The sequence below is a fragment of the Muntiacus reevesi genome, chromosome 7, assembly GCF_963930625.1.
Source record: "Muntiacus reevesi chromosome 7, mMunRee1.1, whole genome shotgun sequence".
NCBI classification, from domain to species: Eukaryota; Metazoa; Chordata; class Mammalia; order Artiodactyla; family Cervidae; genus Muntiacus; species Muntiacus reevesi.
The window spans coordinates 43,974,951-43,998,837 of NC_089255.1; the positions used below are offsets into that span (position 1 = coordinate 43,974,951).

A 23,887-nucleotide genomic window follows, 5' to 3' on the forward strand; every position below is an offset into this window, starting at 1 on the left:
TCCCTTGTTTGTTGTTTAGTCACTAAGTCGTGTCCAACTCTTTGCAACCTGAAGCCTGTCAGGTCCCTCTGTCCATGGGATTCTCCACGCAAGAATACTGGAATGGGTTGTCATTAAAATTCCCAGTCTGACTTTCTGTGTCCTTGTGAATCCTATCTATACTGGAACCTCTACACACAAGAGAACCGAAGGACTTATATGTTTTTTCTAAAATTAACCTCATAGCTTTTCTGCCCTGATTCTTCGAGACCAAAGTGAAAATCATCCATTCGTAACAATTACTGTTGGTCTTAATTTTCATAGAGCAGGCTTTCACTCTAACTAGTAAGAACCAAAAGAAAATTGCTCTTAATCCCAAGTGGCTCAGTGGTAAAGAATCCACCTGCCAAGGTTCAATCCCTGGGTCAGGAAGATCCCCTGACCCAGAAGGAGGAAATGGCAACCCACTCCAGTATTCTTGCCTGGAAAACGCCATGGATGAAGGTATGAAATCCCATAGACAGAGGAGCCTGGCAGGCTACAGTCTGTGGGGTTGCAAGGAGTCAGACATGACTGAGTGTGCATGCAAAGATACTACATTGTAAGGCCCTTAACCATTCAAATCTACCCTAATATCTCAGAATGCTAGGACTCCTCTTGTTTTAAGGGCTCTGCTGACTTCATATTTTTACCTCCCAATGGCTGGTCTGACTCAGCTGAGAACAACTCCTGAAGCAGAATTCACAGAATCCTTTGACATGAGTTGACATATCAAGGTAAGATCATTATCAAGTGATACAGTGTTATTAACAGCAACAATACCCCTTTATCAAATAAGGGAGTTTTGTCTTTCAGAACAAAAGAAAGAGATTAAAATATTTTAAACAGTCCAAATGAAAAATCACAGAAAAAGTGATTTTTGTATGGCTCTAAATTTTTTATTTTTTATTTTTTTTTATTTTTCAGTGGGTTTTGTCATACATTGTTATGTTGTATGGCTCTAAATTTTTGTACTACTGATTTTTGTATTATGTGCACAGATCACATACTACAGAACCTCTCTCCTTCACTGCTACAATACAGGTTTCCTTTGCTACAGCTGCTTTATTTTAAAAAGTTGTTTTCCAGGACTTCCTTGGTGGTTCAGTGGACAAGACTTCATGCTCCCAATGCAGTGGGCCTGAGTTCGATTCCTAATCAGGGAACTAAGATCTCACATAAAGCAGCTAAGCCCATGCACTCTAGAAAAGCCCAGGCGCTGCAACAAAAACCCAGCACAGCCAAAATATATCATAAAAATTAAATAAATAAAAAGTCATTTTCCTTAAAAGAAAATTCTTTTCTTCTGTACACTTCCCTGGTGGCTCAAAGGTTAAAGCGTCTGTCTGCAATGCAAGAGACCTGGGTTCAATCCCTGGGTCGGGAAGATCCCCTGGAGAAGGAAATGGTAGCTCACTCCAGTACTCTTGCCTGGAAAATGCCATGGATGAAGGCACCTGGTAGGCTAGAGTCAATGGGATCGCAAACAGTCATACACGACTGAGCAACTTCACTTCTCATGTATAACCCATGCAGACTAATAGTACTACCATTTACCCCTCACCATAGCCAGAAACCAAAATCTAACCTGGACTTCTTTCTCTCACCCTTCACAGCCAATCAAATCACCAAGTCCTATAGACTTTATTTTTTAAACATTCCAATCATCTGGTCCTTTCTTTCCAACTTGACAGCTAGGGCATTGCTGCGGGCCTCCATCTTGCCTCCACCTGGAAAATCATGATAATTTCCTAAATTATCTACTTGTTTTCAGCTTGCCCCATCTAGTCCATTCCTTCCTACTTCTGTCAAAACAATTCTTCTAAAGTGCCTTCAGAATACTAAATTCTCTCACATGGCATTTAAGGCTTCTCATTTACCAATGCCTGCCCCTCAATTTGCTGTTATCACCGTTAAGTGAACACCTACCATACACCAGGCTATATGCTAGGACACTGGAGATAACAAGGTTAGATACCGATGGTGACCTAAAGGAACTACATGTGAATACATAATTATAGGGGAAAAAAAAGAAGGTTAAAGATGTAAATAGAAATATGAACACAGGAGCCCAGAGAAGGATGTAGTTAATCCTGTCAGGGAGGAAGTAGGCTGAGGTCAGGAAAGACTCTACAGGAGGCAATGAACAAAGCACTCTTTACTCTTTCAAAGAATGAACAGAACTCTCATGGTGGACATAAGCATGAAGATACAGAATGGTATGTGAGGAAGATATAAATTCTGCTCTCTTCAAGGATCGCCTTTTTTAGATTTCTTAACCCTCCCCACCTGTCTCCAGTCAAGGTGAGTTGGGAGTTAGATCTCCTCCTTTATGTATTCCTTTGAGCATATGATAATTATCATGGTTGGGTTTTCTTGTCACAGTCTCTTGCAGCAGATTTAAGAGATCAAGAGAAGATGGAATATCTTGTTGAAACTCTGGATTCTTAATGTGTACAGTGCCTGCACATGACACAATGGTCAATAAATGTTTGCTGAATGTGTGATTATATAATATTTTGAGCAATAAAACTTAAATTAGGAGATAATTTGCCTCTTGGTTCATACAGTATACTCGGTAACAAATTAAGAAGCCTTTCAACAGACTGAAGAAAGACAGCAAGATTGTAAAGTTACAGCAGATTCCTTCTAGATCAAACAGACTGCTTTCTCTCTAAGCCTGGGTGGTGGTGGTGGTGGTGTTGCTGCTCAGTTGCAAGTCATGTCTGACTCTTGAGACCCCATGGACTGTAGCCCACCAGGCTTCTCCATCAATTGGATTTCTCAGGCAAGAATACTGGAGTGGACTGCCATTTCTTTCTCTGGGGGAATCCTCCCAATCCAAGAATCAAATTTGCACCTCTTGCATTGGCAGATGGACTCTACCACTGAGCTGCCAGGGAAGTCTGAGTTTACTTACAGGTAAAATGAAGGTGTCACATTAAGTGACTGAATCTACCTGCATAAAACCTTGCATTTGTCCCCACCCCTTTTGTCTAATTCCACAGGCATTTCCTAGAAGATTTGTTTTAAGAATTTTTTTCTTTTTTTGGATGTGAACCATTTTTAAACGTCTTCATTGAATTTGTTACAATACTGTTTCTGTTTTATGTTTTTTGGCCGAGAGGCATGTGGGATCTTAGTTCCCTGACCAGGGATCGAACCTGTACCCCTTGCACTGGAATGCAAAGTCTTAATCACTGGACTGCCAGGAAAGTCTCTAGAACAGATTTTAAAAATACATCCAACCTGGATGACAACAGCCTTCTCACTAGACTTCCTACCTTCAGTCTCTTCACAATTCATCTTCCACATTGCTGCCATATTCATTTTCTGGCTCCAATGATTTTCAAAACATCCCTTCCCATCCCACGACTGACTAGAGAGAAAACTCTAACCTCTGCAGCCTATCCTCAAAGTTATCTACCATCTGACCACAGCACAGATTTCCATTCAACAAACTGGTTGCTATTATTCTCCACACAGGCTCATGACTTCTCACCTCTCATTACTCTCTCCTTAGAATATGCTTTTCTACCTGTAAGTAGGAAGACTTAAACAGAAACACCAATTCTACCATTTACTGATTGACAGTACACAAGTTGTTTTAACCTTGAGTCTTAAGTTCTCTCATCTCTAAAAGAGGGGTAATGATACCTTTTTTGGTATCAAGTTGTTATGAGGATTAGAAAATAACATACTAGGTTGGGCACATAATAACTAATCAAAAAGTGATAGTTTTTATTATTACTATGCTTCAAGGCTAATTCAAAAGCCACAATCCTAAGATGTCAATATTGCTAATAATTAGAGAAATGCAAGTCAAAACTGTAATGAGCCACGACCTTGCACCGGTCAGAATGGCCACCATTCTGACTACTGTAGACTACAGTCTACAAATAACAAATGCTGGACAAAGTGTGGAGAAAAGAGGATCCTGCTACATTGTTGGTGGGAATTAAGCTGGTGCAGCCACTGTTCAAAACACTAGAGAGGTTCCCCAGAAAACTAAAAACAGAATTATCAGATGATCCAGCAATCCCACTCCTGGGCATACATCCAGACAAAACAATAATTCAAAAAGATATATGCACCCCTATGTTCATAGCAGCACTGTTCACAATAGCCAAGACATGGAAGCAACCTGTGTCCATCAACAAATGAGTGAATAAAGAAAATGTACCATACATATACACACAAATTATATATATATAATTGTATATACATATACAATGGAATGCTACTCAGCCATAAAGAGTAAAATAATGCCAATTACAGCAACATGGATGCAACAAGAGATTATTGCATTAAGTGAAGTAAGTCAGAAAGAGAAAGACAAATACCATAGGATATCACTTATATGTGGAACCTAAAGTGAGTCACTCTGGAGAAGGAAATGGCAACCCACTCCAGTGTTCCTGCCTGGAGAATCCCAGGGACGGAGGAGCCTGGCAGGCTACAGACCGTGGAGTTGCAAGAGTGGGACAGGACTGAGTGCCTAACCCACCACCACACCACAGTGAGTCACTCAGTCGCACCTGACTCTCTGCAACCCCACAGACTGCAGTCCACACGGCTCCTCGGTCCATGGGATTCTCCAGGCAAGGATACAGGGGCGGTTTGCTATTTCCTTCTCTAGGGCATCTTCCTGACCCAGGGATCGAACCCGGGTCTCCTGCACTGCAGGCAGATTCTCTACCGACTGAGCTACCAGGGATTACTTGTGGAACCTAAAATATGCCACAAATGAACCTATCAACAAAGCAGACACACAGACATATTTGTGGTTGCCAAAGGGGAAGGAGGGTGGAGGGGGTATGGACTGGAAGTCTGGGATTAGTAGACACAAACTATTACATATGGAAAGAATAAACAACAAGGTCCTAATGTATAGCAAAGTAAACTATATTTAAGATCCTGGCATAAGCCATAATGAAAAGGAATATTAAAAAGAATATATGTGTTAACTGAGTCACTCTGCTATACAGCCAAAATTAATACATCACAAATCAACTATTCTTCAATAAAAATAAATATATAAATGGCCAGTAAATACTTGAAAAGATGATTGTATGCTTGTATTTAACCGCTCAGTCGTGTCTGACTCTTTGCAACCCCACCGACTGCAGCCCACCAGGCTCCTCTGTGCACGGGGATCCTCCAGGCAAGAATACTGGAGTGGGTTGCCATGTCCTTCTCCAAGGGATCTTCCCAACCCAGGGATTAAACTCAGGTCTCCCGCACTGCATGTGGATTCTTTACCAAAAATGTCACCAAATGGTCAGGAAGATTGAATGAAAATAACAAAGTATGGTTTTCACCCACTTTATTAGCAGACATTAAATTGACTATTAATAATCAGTTTTGGTAAGGTATTGGTATAGGAAAGACTCAGACCATTGGCAGAATTTTAAATTAGATTTTTCTTTAAGAGTGGTAACTTAAAAGAAAAAAGAATGGTAACTTAGCAGTTTGTAACAACTTCTAAATGTATGTACCTCAGACTCTAAGTTCTACTTCTCAGAGTTTATCCTGAAGAAATACTGAGTCCCCATGGGGAAAACTAAAAAGCCACATTCCTAATAAAGTCCTCCTCCCAGCTGGAAGCAACCTCTCTCTCCTTTAAATTCCTCAGAGGCAGTCTTTACTTCCCTTAAGACAGTTCTCTTTGCTTTCTATTTTGTTGTTTGGTTGTTTACAAACCTGGTTGTAGATATATCTTACCTACCTGGTGCTCTTTCAAACATTCTGAGAACAGAACCCACAGCTGATTCACCTTTTTGTTTCTCTTAGTGCCTAAAACAAAGGCACTCAAGCACTGATCAATATATAAATAATAAAGAAAATCTTAAGAATTATATGTTCATTTTCAGATGAAAAGATACACATTAAAAAATTCATATAAATGCACAGAAAAGTGTTCATATTCCCTTCTTCTCTTCAGGGTAAGTACAACAGGAAGCATAATGCTTCCTGAATTATTTTAAAATGTACATGGTTGTCCTCACCTCATCAAGTGAGCACTTGATACCCAGGTTGCAAACAACTCAAAAGACAGTCTGTTCTGACCTAGAAACTCACGGAAATGTTCTAGTCTTCATGAGAACTCTGAAAATACATTCCCTGTCTCCCTCAAGTGAGTTGAGATCTTAAAAAATTGCCTAGGGCTGACTGGGCTAGTCGTTGCAGACACAGATCTTCTCTTTGTTGGGGCTCAGAGGCAGCCCTCAAGATGCCTTAGAAACCATACATTCTAAGGCCTATGGACTGGCAGCTTTTCTTAGTAAAACAGAGAAAACACTTTCACATAATTTAAAAGGGAATTTGAGGATTCTGCATTTTTCAATGCCAATGCCTGGTCTGAATATTGACTACTATTTAATTTTTCACTTCTCAAGTTGTACAGACAATCCTTTGGTGATAGAAGCTGATGGTTTCCACACATGAAGTGATATATGCAATCTTCCTGAAGATCTGTATCATATGGATACTCTTACAGAAAATGGAACAAGTAAGACTCTCTTCCCCAATGGAAAACAGTACTTACTTTGCTGATGTCAATTTGTAGGAACCCAGCAGTAGAACTGGTCCAGTATTAATTCTTTAAATACAGGATCTAAGGCTCTTACAGCCTTAAGATCAAATGGACTGAAAAGCCAGTAAGCTAGCAGGAAAGGAATGGATTCAGTACAGAAGTAGAATAATCAATGACCTCAGAGATTTCAGACAAATCAGATTTTCTATTGAAGGCAGAGATATAAATAGCACAAACACAACACAGACAGAGAGAAACAAAAGCCTCCAACTCAACTTTCTGTTTGAAAACTTGTTAGGTCTAGAGAACTGTTCAAACCACAGCTGCTAATGGTTATGGATTTGGCAATCAAAATGTCTTTGTTAAAAAAGAAAAAAAAAAAAAAAGTTTTAACTGCCTTACTATTGAGGTTACAAACCACAGCCTTGATGCATTGTTGCAGTCAACATCCTCCCTGCTGTTTTTGAGAGCTTACATCTGCTGCTGGCAGATAAAACCCTGGCGAGGCATGGTCTGCTTCCAGGGGAATACAAAAGAAGTCTACCTTTCTTTCCTGAGTTGAGGCTACAGCCTTTGCTGCATTGCTCCTAACTTGTTTAGGTTGATCCGTGGCCATTACTCAAGACAACCGAGAATCTAGCAGGATTTTTTCCTGGCACACATCAGCCATGCCAGCCATACTACTTTTAGAAGATAAAAGGAAGACGAGTTCTTAGCTCAGGGGAAAGCATTTTAAGCACATATTTTTAAAGCCACTTATAGTGTAGTGCACTTGATTTTAAATAATCACCAATAAAACCTGTTCTGTTATTTCTTTCAAGGAACTAAATAATTATACTATGCCCAAAATAGTGTACTTTAACTTATCAAAGAAAGGCCAAGCATGAAAGTAACTTACTGACTTCCTCTGGGGACGGAAAAATTTAGGAACAAGATGGAGAAGTAAAATACAGTCCCAAGTCACACAGGACATTAGTTTCGGTTGAAATAAAAATTACTAGGTCTACATAGGCTTCCAAAGAAAATGCAATTCAGCTTGGTGATGAGGAATGAGCGTGAAGATGCAGAAAGACGACACAGGTCAAGAAACTGTTTCCTGGATTATTGCCCCTCAGTGAGCTGATCTATGAGGACAAAAAAAAAAACCTCAAACGTATTTAGACCAGCACTTACTAACTATATATACAAGATACTGATATGTAAATACGTGGGGGTGGGAGCAGGTGGGGTTGTGGTCAAAAAGTTATGAGAACTCTGTATACTATATTGATCAAATAAATCAGATAATTACTTCAGAGTCATAATGGACACTAGCATATTAAGGGCTCTGAGAAATTCTGCAGCAAACAAACAAACTTATTAAATCCAAAAAAATTTTCCAAATCGGCATAAATTTTCTATGCATCCACAGAAACCCCTTACTCCTCCCCCTTTTTTTCCCCAGAGAAGACCTATGCCATGGAATGGTTTGGGAAATGCTAGAGTTATTATTCCTAAACTCTCAACAACTCATTCTTGAAAAAATGAGAATAACATTAGTAAAACAGACTAGGCAATCACAATTCTTACATCACAGAACGCTAACTCAAACAGAGACAGGTAGATGACCAAAGGTGCTTGGGACATTTTCCAAAAGACAGCCAAATACCAAAGCTATAACCTCTGAAAGTGGTAAGAGCCTTATCCAATAAATAATCCCCTAAAAGAGCTATTATCAATTCTGGATACATTCATGTGCTACTCTCAAAAACAAGGGAAAAAAAAAAACAATGGGGAAAAGCCACAGCAAAGCTGACCATAGGGAAAACAGATATGGGGCTCCTGTTTGATGGAAGTTTCATGGCTTTTAGCATTTGGGGATATTCTAATGTCATACACATCAGGAAAATTCATGAAGAGTTGCCAGGACTTTCAGCTGGGAACACATGGATCACACACTTCTGGGTGCTGCCCTCATCATCCTCATGATAAAAGAAAATAAGCTAAAGGAGGGATACTATGCTGACTGAAATAGAGAAATTCTTGAGAAACCAAAAAGATTTATTCTGTTAACTGAGTTTCTAATTTCCATAAACCTTGTGGTACTCGACAGACTAGGATTATAGCCTCCTACCCTTCTCAACACAAATTTGTGGCAGAAAGAAGATTGGTTAACTGCCTAGAAATTGAATTCATTTGACCTTGAATCAACTGGTGGTCTGCCTGATCAACAAATGAGATAATAAAGGAAGGCCCCTGGCCAAAACCCACCACACACAGGGCCAGATGCTCCTATGTTCTCTCTCAGAATGCAGCAATCCTATGAAGAAAATATGATATATCAAGTAATATTAAGCTTTTCATAGATATCTAAAACTGTAAAGTTTATATCAACATAAGGGATTTTTACAATTATTATTTTTAAAATGAAAAAAAGGAAAAAGGGAGATGAGGAGAAGAAAGAAGACACTGAAAATAATGGGCAAAACATACAAAGATAGATAGAACAGGCACAAGAGTGTGGAAAACAAACGGTCTTCATGTATCTACAGTTTTGCCTAGGTCTAGATCAGGTACTAAGGGCAAAACAAAAGGGCCAGAGTCAAAATTCATACCGAATGAAAGCACTGTACTCACAAAGTAATCAGAAAAGGGCTGAGGAGGCAATCCACAAGAAACTGAAAGACAGAAAACTAGAGGGATAATAACTATTGGCCAAAGCCTGTGAGGAATGAATAGAAAAAAATGAGATGGATGGGAACAGTTTTTTGTTTTTTTAACTTATTTGGCCATCCTGGGTCTTAGCTGTGGCACGTGGGGTGTAGTTCCCTGACCAGGGATCAAACGCATGCTTTCCACATTGGGAATTTGGAGTCTCAGCCACTGGACCACCAGGAAAGTCCTCGGTTTTTCTTCTTTTTTTAAAGCACTTAATTAATAATGAAAGGCAATTAAGAGGTTCTGAAAAACAAAGAATTAACTGAGAAAATTAACGTGAAGAACATATTCTTAAGCACAGTGGTGGAACCCCTACTGCATAACGTAACTGTTTCAAAAAACAGGAAAACCATACTGTAAGACTCTTCAGGCTTTAAGGATGGGACTTTTCCTATTTTGGATTCCTGCTAGTCTGAGTCTTAACATAAGGCTCTAAATTTCAAAAGTTTTCCAATTAAGCTAAAGTCCTTCAGCTCCCTCTGCTGTTCAGAACTGTACTCTCTGCTTTCTGCTCAGTCGTGTCCGACTCCGCAACCCCAGGCTCCTGTCAGGATTTCCCAGGCAAAATACTGGAATGGGTTGCCATTTCCTTCTCCAGGGGATCTTGCCAACTCAGGGACCAAACATGCATTTCCTGCATTGGCAGGCAGATTCTTTACCACTGAGCAACGTGGAAATCTTTAGCAATCAAAATAAATAAAAATACATACAAGATGCATATACAAACACAAACACATACCCAAAGATGGCATGGTCCAGGCAATCAAGAGTTCAAACATACAAGTCTTTCATGAATTCTCTAGTCTGGACCAAATGTTTCAGAGTATATAACAAAATCTACCATTTCCACCACCTAACTGAAATAATTCAAGGAATAATAAACAGTTTCTTCCCCAAGAACAGGAAAATTTTATTAAGGAAAAGGACTCTACACTTGTTAGTTAGATGTGGCAGTAGCTTTTTAGGCAGAAATGTACATGTACCAGTCTTCCACATACTAGGAAGCAAAGCATCATCACTATGTTATCGTTTGTTTGTTTGCTTGCTTCTGCTGTGGTCTTTTCTCTCTCCGTATTTCCTCCTTAGGAGATTCTACTCACATGTCTAAATTCAGTTTCTAGCTCCTTACCATATACAGGATACTCTGAGTTGAAGAATCTACAGGACAGCTATCCTGGCAAATCAAGCATCTGTTCAAAAGAAATATTCTTTACTTACCTGATCCTTAAACTGCTTCTGGGACAAGCAGTCAATTAGGTCCACACAGCCCAGAAGACAGCCTGAGGGATAGTCATTGGGAAATTCCACATCTAAATTAAGAATAACAGAAGGATTATATAAATTTCCTTCTTTGTGACCCTGGAACTCACAAATCTCTTTTCAATTCTGAATAAATCATTTTCTCATCTGTTTGTAGACATAAGGAAAACTATGAAGCTTGTTACCTAGCACAATTGTTTGAATTTTAACAAAAAAGTTGGTTAACTGGCTTAGTTCACTATCCACATCCTAAGCTATAGGAAAATAAGCCTCGAACCACTGAAGTTTAGGGACCCCACAAATTCACTCCAAACACATCAATTCCACTATACTCAACTGGATCAGACTAGAATTTCATAGTGCTGGGTTCTGGAAATTTGAGGTTTCAAGAGAGAAAGTGGTAAAAAACATAAGAATGTCAGAATAAAAATTTTAAAGAACCCAGTCATACCAGTCAAAACAAAAAGTTCTTTTTAAGGAAACATGCATTTCTGATTCCTAAAGCTTGATTTCTTAACTTTTAAAGGTGGTTCTTTATTCTCTCATTTTACCTTCAAAACTACTACATGCATTGAATCAGGGGAAGGAAACCAAGACACCCAATGGTCAGAAGTGTTTTTTAGTATATAAATTAAGAGTGCTTGCAGTGATTCTCAAAACTCAAATGCTGAAGTCAACTAACTTTGATCTGTCCAAATCCGATTGCAGATGTCTATCTGAGTCACTCCCAATAAAAAGAGGTCTTATTTGTGGTTGTTCTTCCCAATTTAAAGATCCCAGAATTTATAGTAGTTATTTTACTCTCATAATAACAAAAAATATAGAAAATTAAGACTAGCTGGTTGATTCCTGGCGCTGGAAACTGAGATTTCTCTTTGTCTTGTTTGGGGACTTAATGCTTTGAATAGCTGTTCATGATTTGCCACACACACACACACAGTTTAAAGTCCCTTTCAGCCAAAAAAAAAAAAAAAAACCCCAAAAAAGCCACAGGAAGAAGGAAGTGAAAGAGGATGAACGTCAATGACTTCTCTTCACAAAGACAAACTGAAATTAGAAGAGTATGTGGCTGTTACCTTTCCCACGGAGGAAGAGATAAGTAGTCTGGAGTTCTGAAACTTCTTGTGGAGAGGGTCTTTTTGCTGTGGCTGCTATCCAAAGTCTTCCTCTGTGAGGGGTGTACCAACTTCTGCCCTCCACCCTTAAACAAATATAAATTTAGTGGGAAGAATCTAAATTCTAGTGTCTACTAAAAAAACGTAGTGAAGCTTTGGTTCCTAGTATGTGGAGGACTGGTACATGGACATTTCTGCCTAAAAAAACTATTGCCATGATCTAGCTAATAACTGTAGAGTCCTCCTCCCATAGAGGATCTCACATGTTCGAGCTAAGTCACTCAGGCATATCCGACTCTGCAACCCTGTGGACTGCAGCCCACCAGGGTCCTCTGTCCATGGGATTCTCCAGACAAGTATACTAGAGTGGGTTGCTATTTCATTCTCCAGGAGGATCTCATTAACATATAGCAAATTATCCAGGTGAGCCAAGAGATCTACAGATGATATCTCACCAAGAGGGGTATTTCTGGTAGGAAAAAAAAATTTCTCCTATGATACCTTTCACTTGAATATGAACCCTGTTCCCTAATTTTCCCTTTCATTAGAACAAACACAATTCATCTCTCTCAGTTCCTATTTTTTACCTATCTCTGTAATGCAGAAATGCATCTTTCACCAGCCTTTGGACCTCCACGATCCAAACCTTGTGTTTTCAAAGCATTGAAGTTGTACCACAAAAATTAAAATCCTTGCCTTTGAGTCATAGAAGATTTGTTCATTGTTCTCCAACCTGACAGAAAAATCCGCACCCACACAGAACTCCTCAAGAATAGTACTTTCATAGTTACTATTTAAGAGTTTAACTAGATAAAAATGCTATCATCTTTAAATTGCAACCACATTCATTTATATTTTCTAAGTATTTTATAAAGGGTTATATTCTTTGTAGATAATTAAACAATCTGTTAACTAATTTGAAAGAATCTTTAAGTGGAATAACAAAATGCAACCAAGAGAATGTAATAGCTACCTACTTTCTAAGGATTACAAAAAGATGTGCCTCCTTTAGTTTCTATAAGACATTTATAAAGTAGCCTGATAATATAACCCTATTATATTTGCCTTATAATGGGAAACAGAAATTCTCTCATCCTTAGTTTTCTAACACAGATGAATTGGAAGAGTACCAGGCACATGGTGGATACCCAATAAATGGAGAATGTATCAATATATTTCTTCCCTCTACTCCAAACGATACCAAGGGATACTGGGAAAACAGTCTCACAAATGTGGCAGAACCACCCACTTTGTTTCTGTGGGATTAGGGACTGTGGGTTGGATGCTGTTCATCCTGTTCTTTTCAGTGAGAAAATGTGGATAACACAGATCCAAAATAGGATGAGAGCAATATAAACATTCTGATTCCCTCAGCAAAAAGCAAGCTGTTTCGTATTCTACTTTGGGAAAGGAAGACACCTCAACTGCAGAGAATGGAATGAGAAGAACAGACATCTGAGGGCCCAGGTGCCCTAGAGCAGAAGCAGATTCACATGCACTTGTAATGCCACTACGTACATACACTATGGAACATTTAGGAGGCAAAGCAGGAAAGCTGGACTTTCAAGAAGGGAGAAAAATAGTAATGCACCTTCAGGAGGAGGTAAATCACAGCTAACCATGGAAAACACTAAAGTTGAAATGATTGCTCCTAAATTCTGATAATATTTTTTTTTTCAAGAAAGCAGAGAAATGACTGAAGCTTACAAAGTAAGAGTGGAAACAGCACTTTGAAAACCAGAACTCTAGTTCCCTATCTGCCACTAACTAGGCTTTGCAATTCAGAGCAAGCTATTGGGTTGGTCAAAATGTTTGTTTGGTTTTTTTTTTTTTTTTTTTTTTTTTAATTTTTGGCTGCACTGGATCTTTGCTGCAGCGCAGAGGCTCTGCACGGCAGCATGTGGGCTCATCTCTAGCTGCAGTGTGCAGGCTTCTCTTGTTATGCAGCACAGGCTCTAGAGCGCCCAGGTTTCTTCAGCCGTGGCTTGTGGGCTCTCTAGCTGCAGTGCACAGGCTTAGCTGCCTCACGGCATGTGGGATCTTGACCAGCGATAGAACCCATGTCCCTTGCATTGCAAGGTGGACTCTTAACCACTAGACCACCAGGGAAGTCCTCATTCGGGTTTTTCATAACATGCTATGGAAAAATCCAAACACATATTTTGGTCAATCCAACACTTTACCTTTGCCTGCTTGAGTGTTTAAGACTGTAATAATACTGGACTGAGCTACTTCAACACAGCTACTGTTTTGAAAAGTATAAAATTGTATTTAAATATAAGGCATTATTATTGTGATGAGTTAGGACACTGCCAGGGATATAAAATTCTAACGGATAAAACAAGAAGGAAAAAATAGGTATTTGTATCCTCACACTCACTGCAGTATTATTTACAACAGCCAAGACATGGAGACAATGCACATGTCCACCAATGGATGGATGAAGATTATTCAGCCATAAAAGAAAACAAAGTCTTGCACTTGCAACAATATGGACCAACCCTGAAAGATTATGCTAAGTCAGACAGAGAAAGATAAATATTTTACAATCTTACTTTACATGTAGACTCTGAGAAAAGCAAACTCATAAATACAGTGATAGACTGAGTGAAGGTAGTCACAAGATACAAACTTTTAATTATAAGATAAATCCTGGGGATGTAAGGTACAGCATAGTGACTAAAGTTAATAATACTGTATTGCATATTTGAAAGTTGCTAAGAGAGTAGGTCTTAAAAATTCTCATCACAAGAAACAAAAAAATTTGTAACTATGCAAGGTGATGGATTTAACACAAACATATCATGGTGATCATTTTGCAAAACATACATATATATGTAATCATTATGTTGTACGCCCTGACGATGTTTTATGTCCATTTTATCTCAATAAAACTGGGAAAACAAGGGAGAATGAACATATAATAGTAAGTGAATGAAGAAAATCATAAACATATATCTACATATTATGACCTCACTATGTAACAATTTGCAAAGGATAAAGAATACAAACAAATACTCCAAAATTATAACAATAGCTGTTTCTAGGCAGTGGAATTATAGATGTTCTTTCTTTTTCTAGCTCCTTTTCTCTAATTATCAATTTTCTATTTACATTTACAAAAGCAAAGGGAACAGTTGAACTCAGAAGAAATATAAGAAACCATGGAAGAGTAAGCTATCACCATTACTCACATGTACGACTTTACAATACCTCTACTTATCCTCACTACTACTCCCCACTTATTGTAGAAAAGGAATTTGTAAAATTGTAAATTCCTTTTGTAAAAAGGAATTTCTACCTTTTGTAGAAAAGGTAGAACAGCTTCTCAATATGGTTATTCATATTAAAAGATAGATGAATAGATAGAAAAACAAAGTCATAATTAAGCTAGTGACATTTAAAAATTAATAAATAGGCATAAGAACTCTGAATTTCCAATAGGATCAAACCATTAAGGTTGCTGAGTGCTATATTACAAATGCAAAGGCAAGAGAAGTTTTCTTAATAAACTTCCTTCCAAAGAAGAAAAAACTTACATTCTATTCTTTGTTATGACTAAGATCTGTCGTCTTTCTAAACTCGGTTTCTTTTAAGCTATTCAGTTTTTAAAAACAAGTCCATAACATGCATGAATACACTGCTTAAAGTTCTATGTGTTAATGAGTATTATAAATCATTGCTAGGCTGGGAAGAAGAATCCCAATCCATAAAGCTAAATCAAATTTACGTAAAATCTTTCACTGTCAAAATTCATTTCTGTCCTTACCTTTTAATCCCTCGGACAAGCAGAGAAGCCCAAGGCTGATGCACAGAGAGGCACCAGCCGCCATCAAAGCCTTCCTGAAATTCTTGGTCCTGGATTCGAAACTGATGCCGACATGAGCTGAACTCTAGTCCTGATCCTGCTGGATGCAAAGCCTTCTTCTGTGAGGCTGCACCTGTCTGGTCTATCCACTATGCAAGAAAGAAATCAAACACACAATTTGTCTAACAAGGGAAAAATCTGGAGTAGGCATACAAAATGAGATGAATTCTAATAATAATGAATCATGCTGGGAACGTTCTCTTAGAAAAATGTACCCCCACCTCTGTCTGAAACAAAGTCAAAAAAAAATGGAGAAGGTATAAATTCAGTAGAAGTCCCAGGTATGATAACATGGTCCCATCTTGAAAGATAGTTAGATGATGCTGAATTCTCCAAATATAGCTTCCTAATTTCAGCAAGAGCACAACTCTCAGACCAAATAACTGGTTTGAAATTATTAACACTTTAAACTTATTAATGATCCATACTGGATTCAGGAAAGTTTCCAAATACAGTTCTATCAGCCAAAGGAAGGTTCAACATTTTGGTTCACATGTTCTTCATGTGCTTAAGGAACTGGGTCACATACTGTTACCATGATAAAGCCAAACAGATGCTTTCAGGGGGCAGAGGTTCTGACTATTGGATGTATGAAGTTATTAATATTCTCTTATCCTGCAATGAACAACTTGTCCCCTGAAAGACAGGATGGAGCACAATGAAACAAGGCTCCCATCATGTAAAAAGAATACCAAATTGCAGGGTATGGATAATTATAGGAGGCTGGAGAGTCTTGGCAGTAGTTCAGTCAGAGAATGACAAAGGTTAACATTTCTTCCTGAGCAAGAAGACTGAGTGCTCTGAAATTTATTTACAAAAAAAGGGGCTCTGTCAGGATGATGAGGTTCTCAGTTAGTTAATTTATTAATCTTTTATTTAATAAGGAAAACAAAAATGTTAGGAGGGTAGAGGCTCTAAGCAATCATTTAACCCCTAAGATTTCAGTTTTCTCAACTGTAAAATGATGGAGTTGGACTAATTGAATCTCTAAGAATCTTTCTGCAATAAAATGACTAATTAATTGTGTCATAACTAAAAGAAAAACAAACCATAAACATTTGAGTACTTAATGCAGTATATGTGAAAAGCATATAAAGTATGAAGACATATAAAATACAAAAAAAGAAAAGGTTCTTGCTTTCAAGGAACTCACAATCTTAGTAGAAGACACACACTTAAATAACTGTCCACAACATAAGGCAGATATGGGTAATTACTACACAGGGATTTAAGTCCATAAGTGGGAACACAGAAGCACAACTTATCCATTACATGGGAAATAAGTGATTTCATAAAAATGTTGGTATTTGAACAATCCTGAGGTCCAAATTCTCTGGTTCTATCTCTATTACAGTTCTAATTCATATTACCTGTTTTTCTACCCCACAGCTACTGTTCTAAATTAATCTTATTGTCTTTTTTTTTTTTCTTATTATCTTTTAATAATACTATTTTAGAGTCTGCTAACCCATCTCATCTCCATTTTTAACCTCTAAATAACTCTCTACTGCCTGAGTAACACTAACCCGGGCCCTGATCGTCTTCACACTATGCTAGCTCAATCGTTGTCCTAGCAATTTCCGTGCTTCTGTCCTACTTTTCCCTCCAATCTACTCTCTACACAGGCATGCAAGTCATGCCAGTCTTCTGCTAAAATTCTTCCAAGACTCTTCCCTGTCTGTGTGCGTGTGCTTAGTCAGTCGTGTTCAACTCTTTGCAACCCCATGGATTGTAGCCGGCCAGGCTCCTTGGCCCATGGGGATTCTCCAGGCAAGAATACTGGAGTGGCATTATTAGAGAAATGCAAATCAAAACCACAATGAGGTACCATTACACGCCAGTCAGGATGGCTGCTATCCAAAAGTCTACAAGCAATAAATGCTGGAGAGGGTGTGGAGAAAAGGGAACCCTCTTACACTGTTGGTGGGAATGCAAACTAGTACAGCCACTATGGAAAACAGTGTGGAGATTTCTTAAAAAACTGGAAATAGAACTGCCATATGACCCAACAATACCACTTCTGGGCATACACACTGAGGAATCCAGATCTGAAAGAGACACGTGCACCCCAATGTTCATCGCAGCACTGTTTATAATAGCCAGGACAGGGAAGCAACCTAGATGCCCATCAGCAGATGAATGGATAAGGAAGCTGTGGTACATATACACCATGGAATATTACTCAGCCATTAAAAAGAATTCATTTGAATCAGTTCTAATGAGATGGATGAAACTGGAGCCCATTATACAGAGTGAAGTAAGCCAGAAAGATAAAGAACATTACAGTATACTAACACATATATATGGAATTTAGAAAGATGGTAACGATAACCCTATATGCAAAACAGAAAAAGACACAGAAGTACAGAACAGACTTTTGAACTCTGTGGGAGAAGGTGAGGGTGGGATGTTTTGAAAGAACAGCATGTATATTATCTATGGTGAAACAGATCACCAGCCCAGGTGGGATGCATGAGTCAAGTGCTTGGGCCTGGTGGGCTGGGAAGACCCAGAGGAATCGGGTGGAAAGGGAGGTGGGAGGGGGGATTGGGATGGGGAATACGTGTAACTCTATGGCTGATTCATATCAATGTATGACAAAACCCACTGAAAAATAAAAAAAAATAAAAATAAAATACTGGAGTGGGTTGCCTTGCCCTCCTCCAGGGGATCTTCCCAATTGAACCCAGGTCTCCCTCGTTGCAGGAGGATTCTTTATCATCTGAGCCACCAGGGAAGCCCACTGTCTTCCCTGTCTACTTTAGAATAAAACCAAACTCTTGAGACATAAGGGCTTTCATGATATGATGTTACCTACTACACTGGAATGAGCAGCATCCCTCTCAAATTTATGTCCCCCCAGAACTTGTGAAATTGACCTTATTTGCAAACAGATGTAATCAAACTAAGACAGAGTCATACTGGATTAGGGTAAATCCCAAATCCAGTGACTGATATCCTTACAAAAGGAGAGGCGAAAAAAAGGATAGAATACCTAGAGACAGAGACATACGGGGAAGAAGTCCACATAAAGGCAGAGGCAGAGAGCAGAGTGATGCAGCCATAAACTAAGGGATGCCCAGGGCCACCAGAACCTCAAAGAAGCAACGAAGTATTCTCCCATGGGACCTTTGGAGGAAGTGGGGCCCTGCCAACACTTTGATTTCAGTGTTGAGAATTGTGAGAGAATAAACTTCTTGTCTTAAGCCAACCAGTTGTGGTCTTTTGTTACAGCTGCCTGGGAAACTAATACACTTACTAGTACAGTTTAATCTCTAAGAATACTTAATTACTTATGGTTCTCCCAACCTACAGTGCTCTCAAGCTCTGAGAGCCTTTGTACAAGTTATACCATCTACCTAAAAGTCCCTCCCCAAATCTGTCTGCTTATTCATCCCTTAAGTCTCCTCAAACACCATTTCCTTTGTGATTCCTGTGAGTTTATGATCTCTCCTAATGACATGTGTCTATTATAGCAATTATCTCAAGGAACTGAAATTCTTTGTATTCAAACACATCTTCCCATTAAACTTAAAGTCCTTAAAAACCTCAAGGGTTTTTACCTTTTAATTTCCCAGCACTTAGCAAAGAGGGCTTCCCATGTGGCACAGGGGTAAAGAATCCACCTGCCAATTCAGGAGTAGCAAGAGACTCGGGTTCAATCCCCAGGTTGAGAAGATCCCCTGGAGTAGGAAATGGCAAACTGCTCCAGTATTTTTTGCCTGGAAAATCCCAAGGACAGAGGAGCCTGGCATGCTGCAGTCCATGGGGTTGCAAAAAGTCGGACACAACTGAACATGCATGTGGGCGTTCAGCAAAGAACCTGGCTTATGTACAGTGCTGCATGAGGATCTCCAGTTAAACTGTCTAAATACTGCTCTGATTGCATCTCTCTGCTTAAGAACATTCTATGATTGACATTTACGAAACAAAAATGTGAAAACTTTCTAGCTGAACATTTAACTCTTTAGTGATCTGACTCTACCTACTTAACGCCACTTGTTTTCTATGAAAATTCCTTTTATGAGTACTACATTTGTAGTCTAAATTCACTATTCCCTATAGAGTCAATGCTTGAATGATACAGGTTTGAACTATGTGGGTCCACTTATACGTGGGTTTTTTTTCCAATAATAAATATTGTAGAACTACATGACCCGTAGTTGGTTGTGGATGTGGAACCTACTGTGGATGTGGAACTACTTTACAGAGGGCCAACTATAACTTAAACATGAATTTCTGACTGTGCAGAGGGCCGCCACTCCCAATCCTCCCCTACACTGTTCAACTGTGTGTGTGTGTTTCCCATGCCTTGCTCCTGCAGTTAATTCTGACTGGACTGTTTTTTCCCCATCATCCCCAAACACCATTTACTTGGATACTTACTTTTAATGAATGCCAGCTTCCCTATAAAAGCCTCTTTTATTCCTCTCAACTGTCTTTCCCTCCTCTGGGTTTCCACTGTACTTATTTATATCTTTATCAACATTAGAACTGCCTATGTCATCTTTTCCACTACTAGTCCATGAGTTCTTTGAGAACAGAAGCAGTGTCTGGTTGATCACTTACTTCTGGGATTATACACATTAGGTGCTCAATGTACTTAATGTCAAAATGTATGACAACAATGAATAAGTGAATTAATGTATTAATTTACAACACAACACTAGGGGACTACCCACATTCTATGAAAGACAAACAAAGAGCATTAACAAAAGGACCGTGGAGTATTGTTTAAATCTCTATGCGTGTGTGAGTGCTAAGTTGCTTTAGTCGTGTCCGACTCTTTGTAACCCCATGGTCTGTAGCCCATCAGGCTTCTCTGTCCAAGGGATTTTCCAGGTAAGAATACTGGAGTGGATTGCCATGTCCTCTTTCAGGGAATCTTTCCAACCCACGTGTCTCTTATGGTATTCTGCACTGAGATCATAGGCAGGTTCTTTGCGACTAGTGCCACCTGAGAAGCCTTTAAACCTTTAGCGTACTTAACAAAACCTTCTCTTGGGTAATACTCAAATGGTAACTTGTCACAAGTGCTGCAAAAAAAAACTGGACAAACTGGGTCAGAGAATAAGGTGGGTAGGAGTACTGAGAGAGCCGACTGGTGTCTACAGCCTATGAAACAGGCACACTTGAAAGAAGAAATATCTGGGCCCAAAGTTTTCTCACCATCAGTTAGAGCAAAGTTCCACTAACCTGGGGAGGGGGCTGGTACAGGTTGGGATTCACCAGAAGTCCCAAAGGCTCTTCAGAAGATCTATCCAATTTGGTCACTGGTTGGTTCAAGGTTCCATTGGCAATGGCATGTATTGCCTCATCTAGTCTGTGATAACAAACCAAAGGATGCAATAATTGGCAATGTCCTATGCTCAGACTCTTCATTAGTAATAGAATATGAAATTCAAAGAGGGATCCATGGATGACCTTCCCTGCTCCCCCTACTAACTTCCCCTTCTCTTCTCTTCACTCCAAGAACCCTAAGGAAGATTAGTTAGTTGAAGTTTCAGAACACAAAGAAAATAGGTAGCACACATTATAATCACTCATCTTTTTAACAACATTATTAAAATTGCCAAGATTAGAAAACTTGCCTGAAAACAGTCTGACCCACAGAAGAGTATTCTAGGGCAGGCTATTTCTCAACACCTTCAATTATTCTTCTGCCTGCTCTACAGTCCCTTCCCATTCCTCCATGCTGATCTGAATTCTATCCTTGCTTCATGGCCCAAAATTTCTAAGGAGTCCCTCCACCCGCCCAGCACAAAAGTACTTATTCCTTTCTCTGAAGTCCTGCAGCACTTTCTATTTAAACAGTCACCAAATATACCCCATGTAATCCTGTGTCTGTGGTGTTTGCTATGAATATTCGGCGCTCTCAACCTATAAACGAATGTGATGATTTCAATTAAAGATTATGGAACTAGTCCTACTGGTTAGTAAGTGATCACAGGTCCTGCAGGAACCATCTCTTACTCTGCTCTACAGCTTTTCATTACTTGCTGCTATACTACCATGTCTCTGCTTGACAAATGTTTGTGGATGATGGTAATTCGAAGGGACAAGATAATGAAAAGGTTCTACTAGCAGGGAAGGCTGAACCTGACCTTGAATATAATTAAACAGGTATTTGTTAGGCACTTCTTACACACAAGGCACCTTAAAAGGGGAGGAGATCAGGGTTTTCCTGCCTTCAGGAAGCTTTGAATCTAAGTGGCAGGTTTAAGACAGCTAAAATAATGATAAACAAAACATGAGAGGATGTATTTATTACTATGAGACAGATACAATCCATTTGGTAGTTACTACTTATCATCTCATGTGTTGGACCAAGAAGTTCAAAGGGGAGGCAGATATTTGAAAGGCAAAGTTGGGAGGAAGGATTTCCAAAGCAAGGGAAAAGCAGAAACAAAGACATGAAGCTAAGACAAAACAAAACAAAAAGGACAAGAATTTGAGGTAAGAAGTGAGTCTAAAATAGGACAGGGATAATGAAATCTAAAGGAGGGAAACAGGTTTAAGACACAGTACACTGATTAAGGACATCTAGAACTCCAGAATCTATTGAAGAAAAAAATACAAATAGCTACTCAATACATTTTAGAATGCTCACACTTACTGCCATACAACCAAAGGGGGGGGTGAATAAAAATTACAAAAAACTACCATTTTTTATGTATCAGTATGGCAATTTTTTGTTGTTGTTAAGAAACAGACAGCGAGGGGGTTTCAGGATGGGGAATACATGTAAATCCATGGCTGATTCATGTCAATCTATGGCAAAAACCACTACAATACTGTAAATTAATTAGCCTCCAACTAATAAAAATAAATTTAAAAAAAAAGAAACAAACAAACAAAAAAGAAACAGACAAAGAAACTAGCATCTTGGTATCTAGTGTCAAAAAGTCAAAAGCTATGCACAATTTGAATTTTGAGATAGTGTCCAATTTTACTTCTAAAAGGCTGTACCGCTTTTTATTGAACATAAAAATGATTTTTGTTATAAAAACAATCCATGTGCATTATGGAAAACCAGAAAATACAAATTAATATAAAATGAAAAATTCCTATACCCATCACCCAGAAACAATTTTTTCTTTATATCTGTGTATCACACATGCAATAGCTGAAAACAATTTACTGATGTTAGTGGTAGCATTTGCCTTAAGGAGAGAATAACCTCTGTTTAAGAAAAATCTGTGATGGATCTGCCACAAATCAAAGAGAAAGGTCAAGGACTGGGTTGAGTAGAAAGCATTACTGCGTTCACCAGGATCCAGTTTTCTGTGTGTGTGTGCGAGTGTGTGTGTAAGAGAGAGAGAGGAGAGACAGAGATATGTATGTCACTTGCAAAACGTGTGGAATGAGATATCCACGTTTTCTTTTCAGTGCTATGCTAGAGTTAACATTCATCTTTTCTCAACTCTATATTCAGTGACTTCATATTGATAACCTGAAACTGACCATGATGCAAGTTTTATTTAATAAACTTTACTTTTTAGAGCAGCTTTAGGATCAAAGCAAAGCTGAATGGAAGATTCAGAGATTTCCCATTTACCTTCTGACCACCCCCCCCCCCCCCCGCCCCCGCCACAGCCTTTCCCATTATCAACTATCCCTCACAGCAGTAATACATTTGTCACAACTGATCAACCTACACTGACACATCATTATCACCAAAACCCATAGTTTCCACTAGGGTTCATTCTTGGTGATGAGACTTGAACATTTCACTATTCCCCTCCACAGTAAGAGAACATATTCATATTATTAGTCACAGATTATGCAGTGTTATAAATTTTAAATTTCAGACAACTTAATGATACATGTTTCAAAGCTTGCATTTACCAAATAAGAAGCTGAGCATCTTTTCAAATGTTTATTGGTTATTTTCATTTCCTCACCTGTAAATTATCTGTTCTTAGCTTTTGCCTGTTTTTCCACCAGATGTGTCTTTATATAGTATGGGTATTGCTTTCTTGAACTGCTAAAACTGTTTAAAATGTTTTCTCTCCGTCTTGTACTTATTTACATTATTTAAAATATCTTAGTCTTTTTGACTTTTGTATCTTGCTTAGAAAGAGCTTTATTATACCAAGACACTAAGTATATTATAAATTTCTACTATTTTATTTCCTTCTGATCTTTTTTATTTCTTTTGTATTCAACTTTTTTTTGGTGTGTGGGGAGGCAACACTATAGGGCTTAAGTGATCTTAGTTCCCTGACCAGGAACAAACTGGGACTCCCAGCAGTGAAAGCTTAGAGTCCTAACTACTAGACCACGAGGGAATTCTCTTGTATTTAACCTTTTAGTCAAACTTATTATCACAGCATACTTTGAAGTAGAGATTTTTTGTTTTTGAGGTAGAGATCTAATGTGTATTTTTTTCAA

At 38.7% G+C, this 23,887-nt stretch overlaps 1 protein-coding gene across 1 annotated transcript in view; it reads right to left on the reverse strand.

Moving 5' to 3' along the window:
* Positions 1–23,887, reverse strand: part of TRIP4 (thyroid hormone receptor interactor 4) — a 51,979-nt gene that overhangs the window by 12,245 nt on the left and 15,847 nt on the right. Inside the window, exons 8-11 of the mRNA XM_065941545.1 lie at positions 20,690–20,816; positions 15,395–15,582; positions 11,587–11,711; positions 10,469–10,560 (exon numbers count right to left, since the gene is read on the reverse strand). Of these exons, the coding sequence (XP_065797617.1) occupies positions 10,469–10,560; positions 11,587–11,711; positions 15,395–15,582; positions 20,690–20,816 (532 nt within the window). The remainder of the gene's footprint in view (positions 1–10,468; positions 10,561–11,586; positions 11,712–15,394; positions 15,583–20,689; positions 20,817–23,887) is intronic.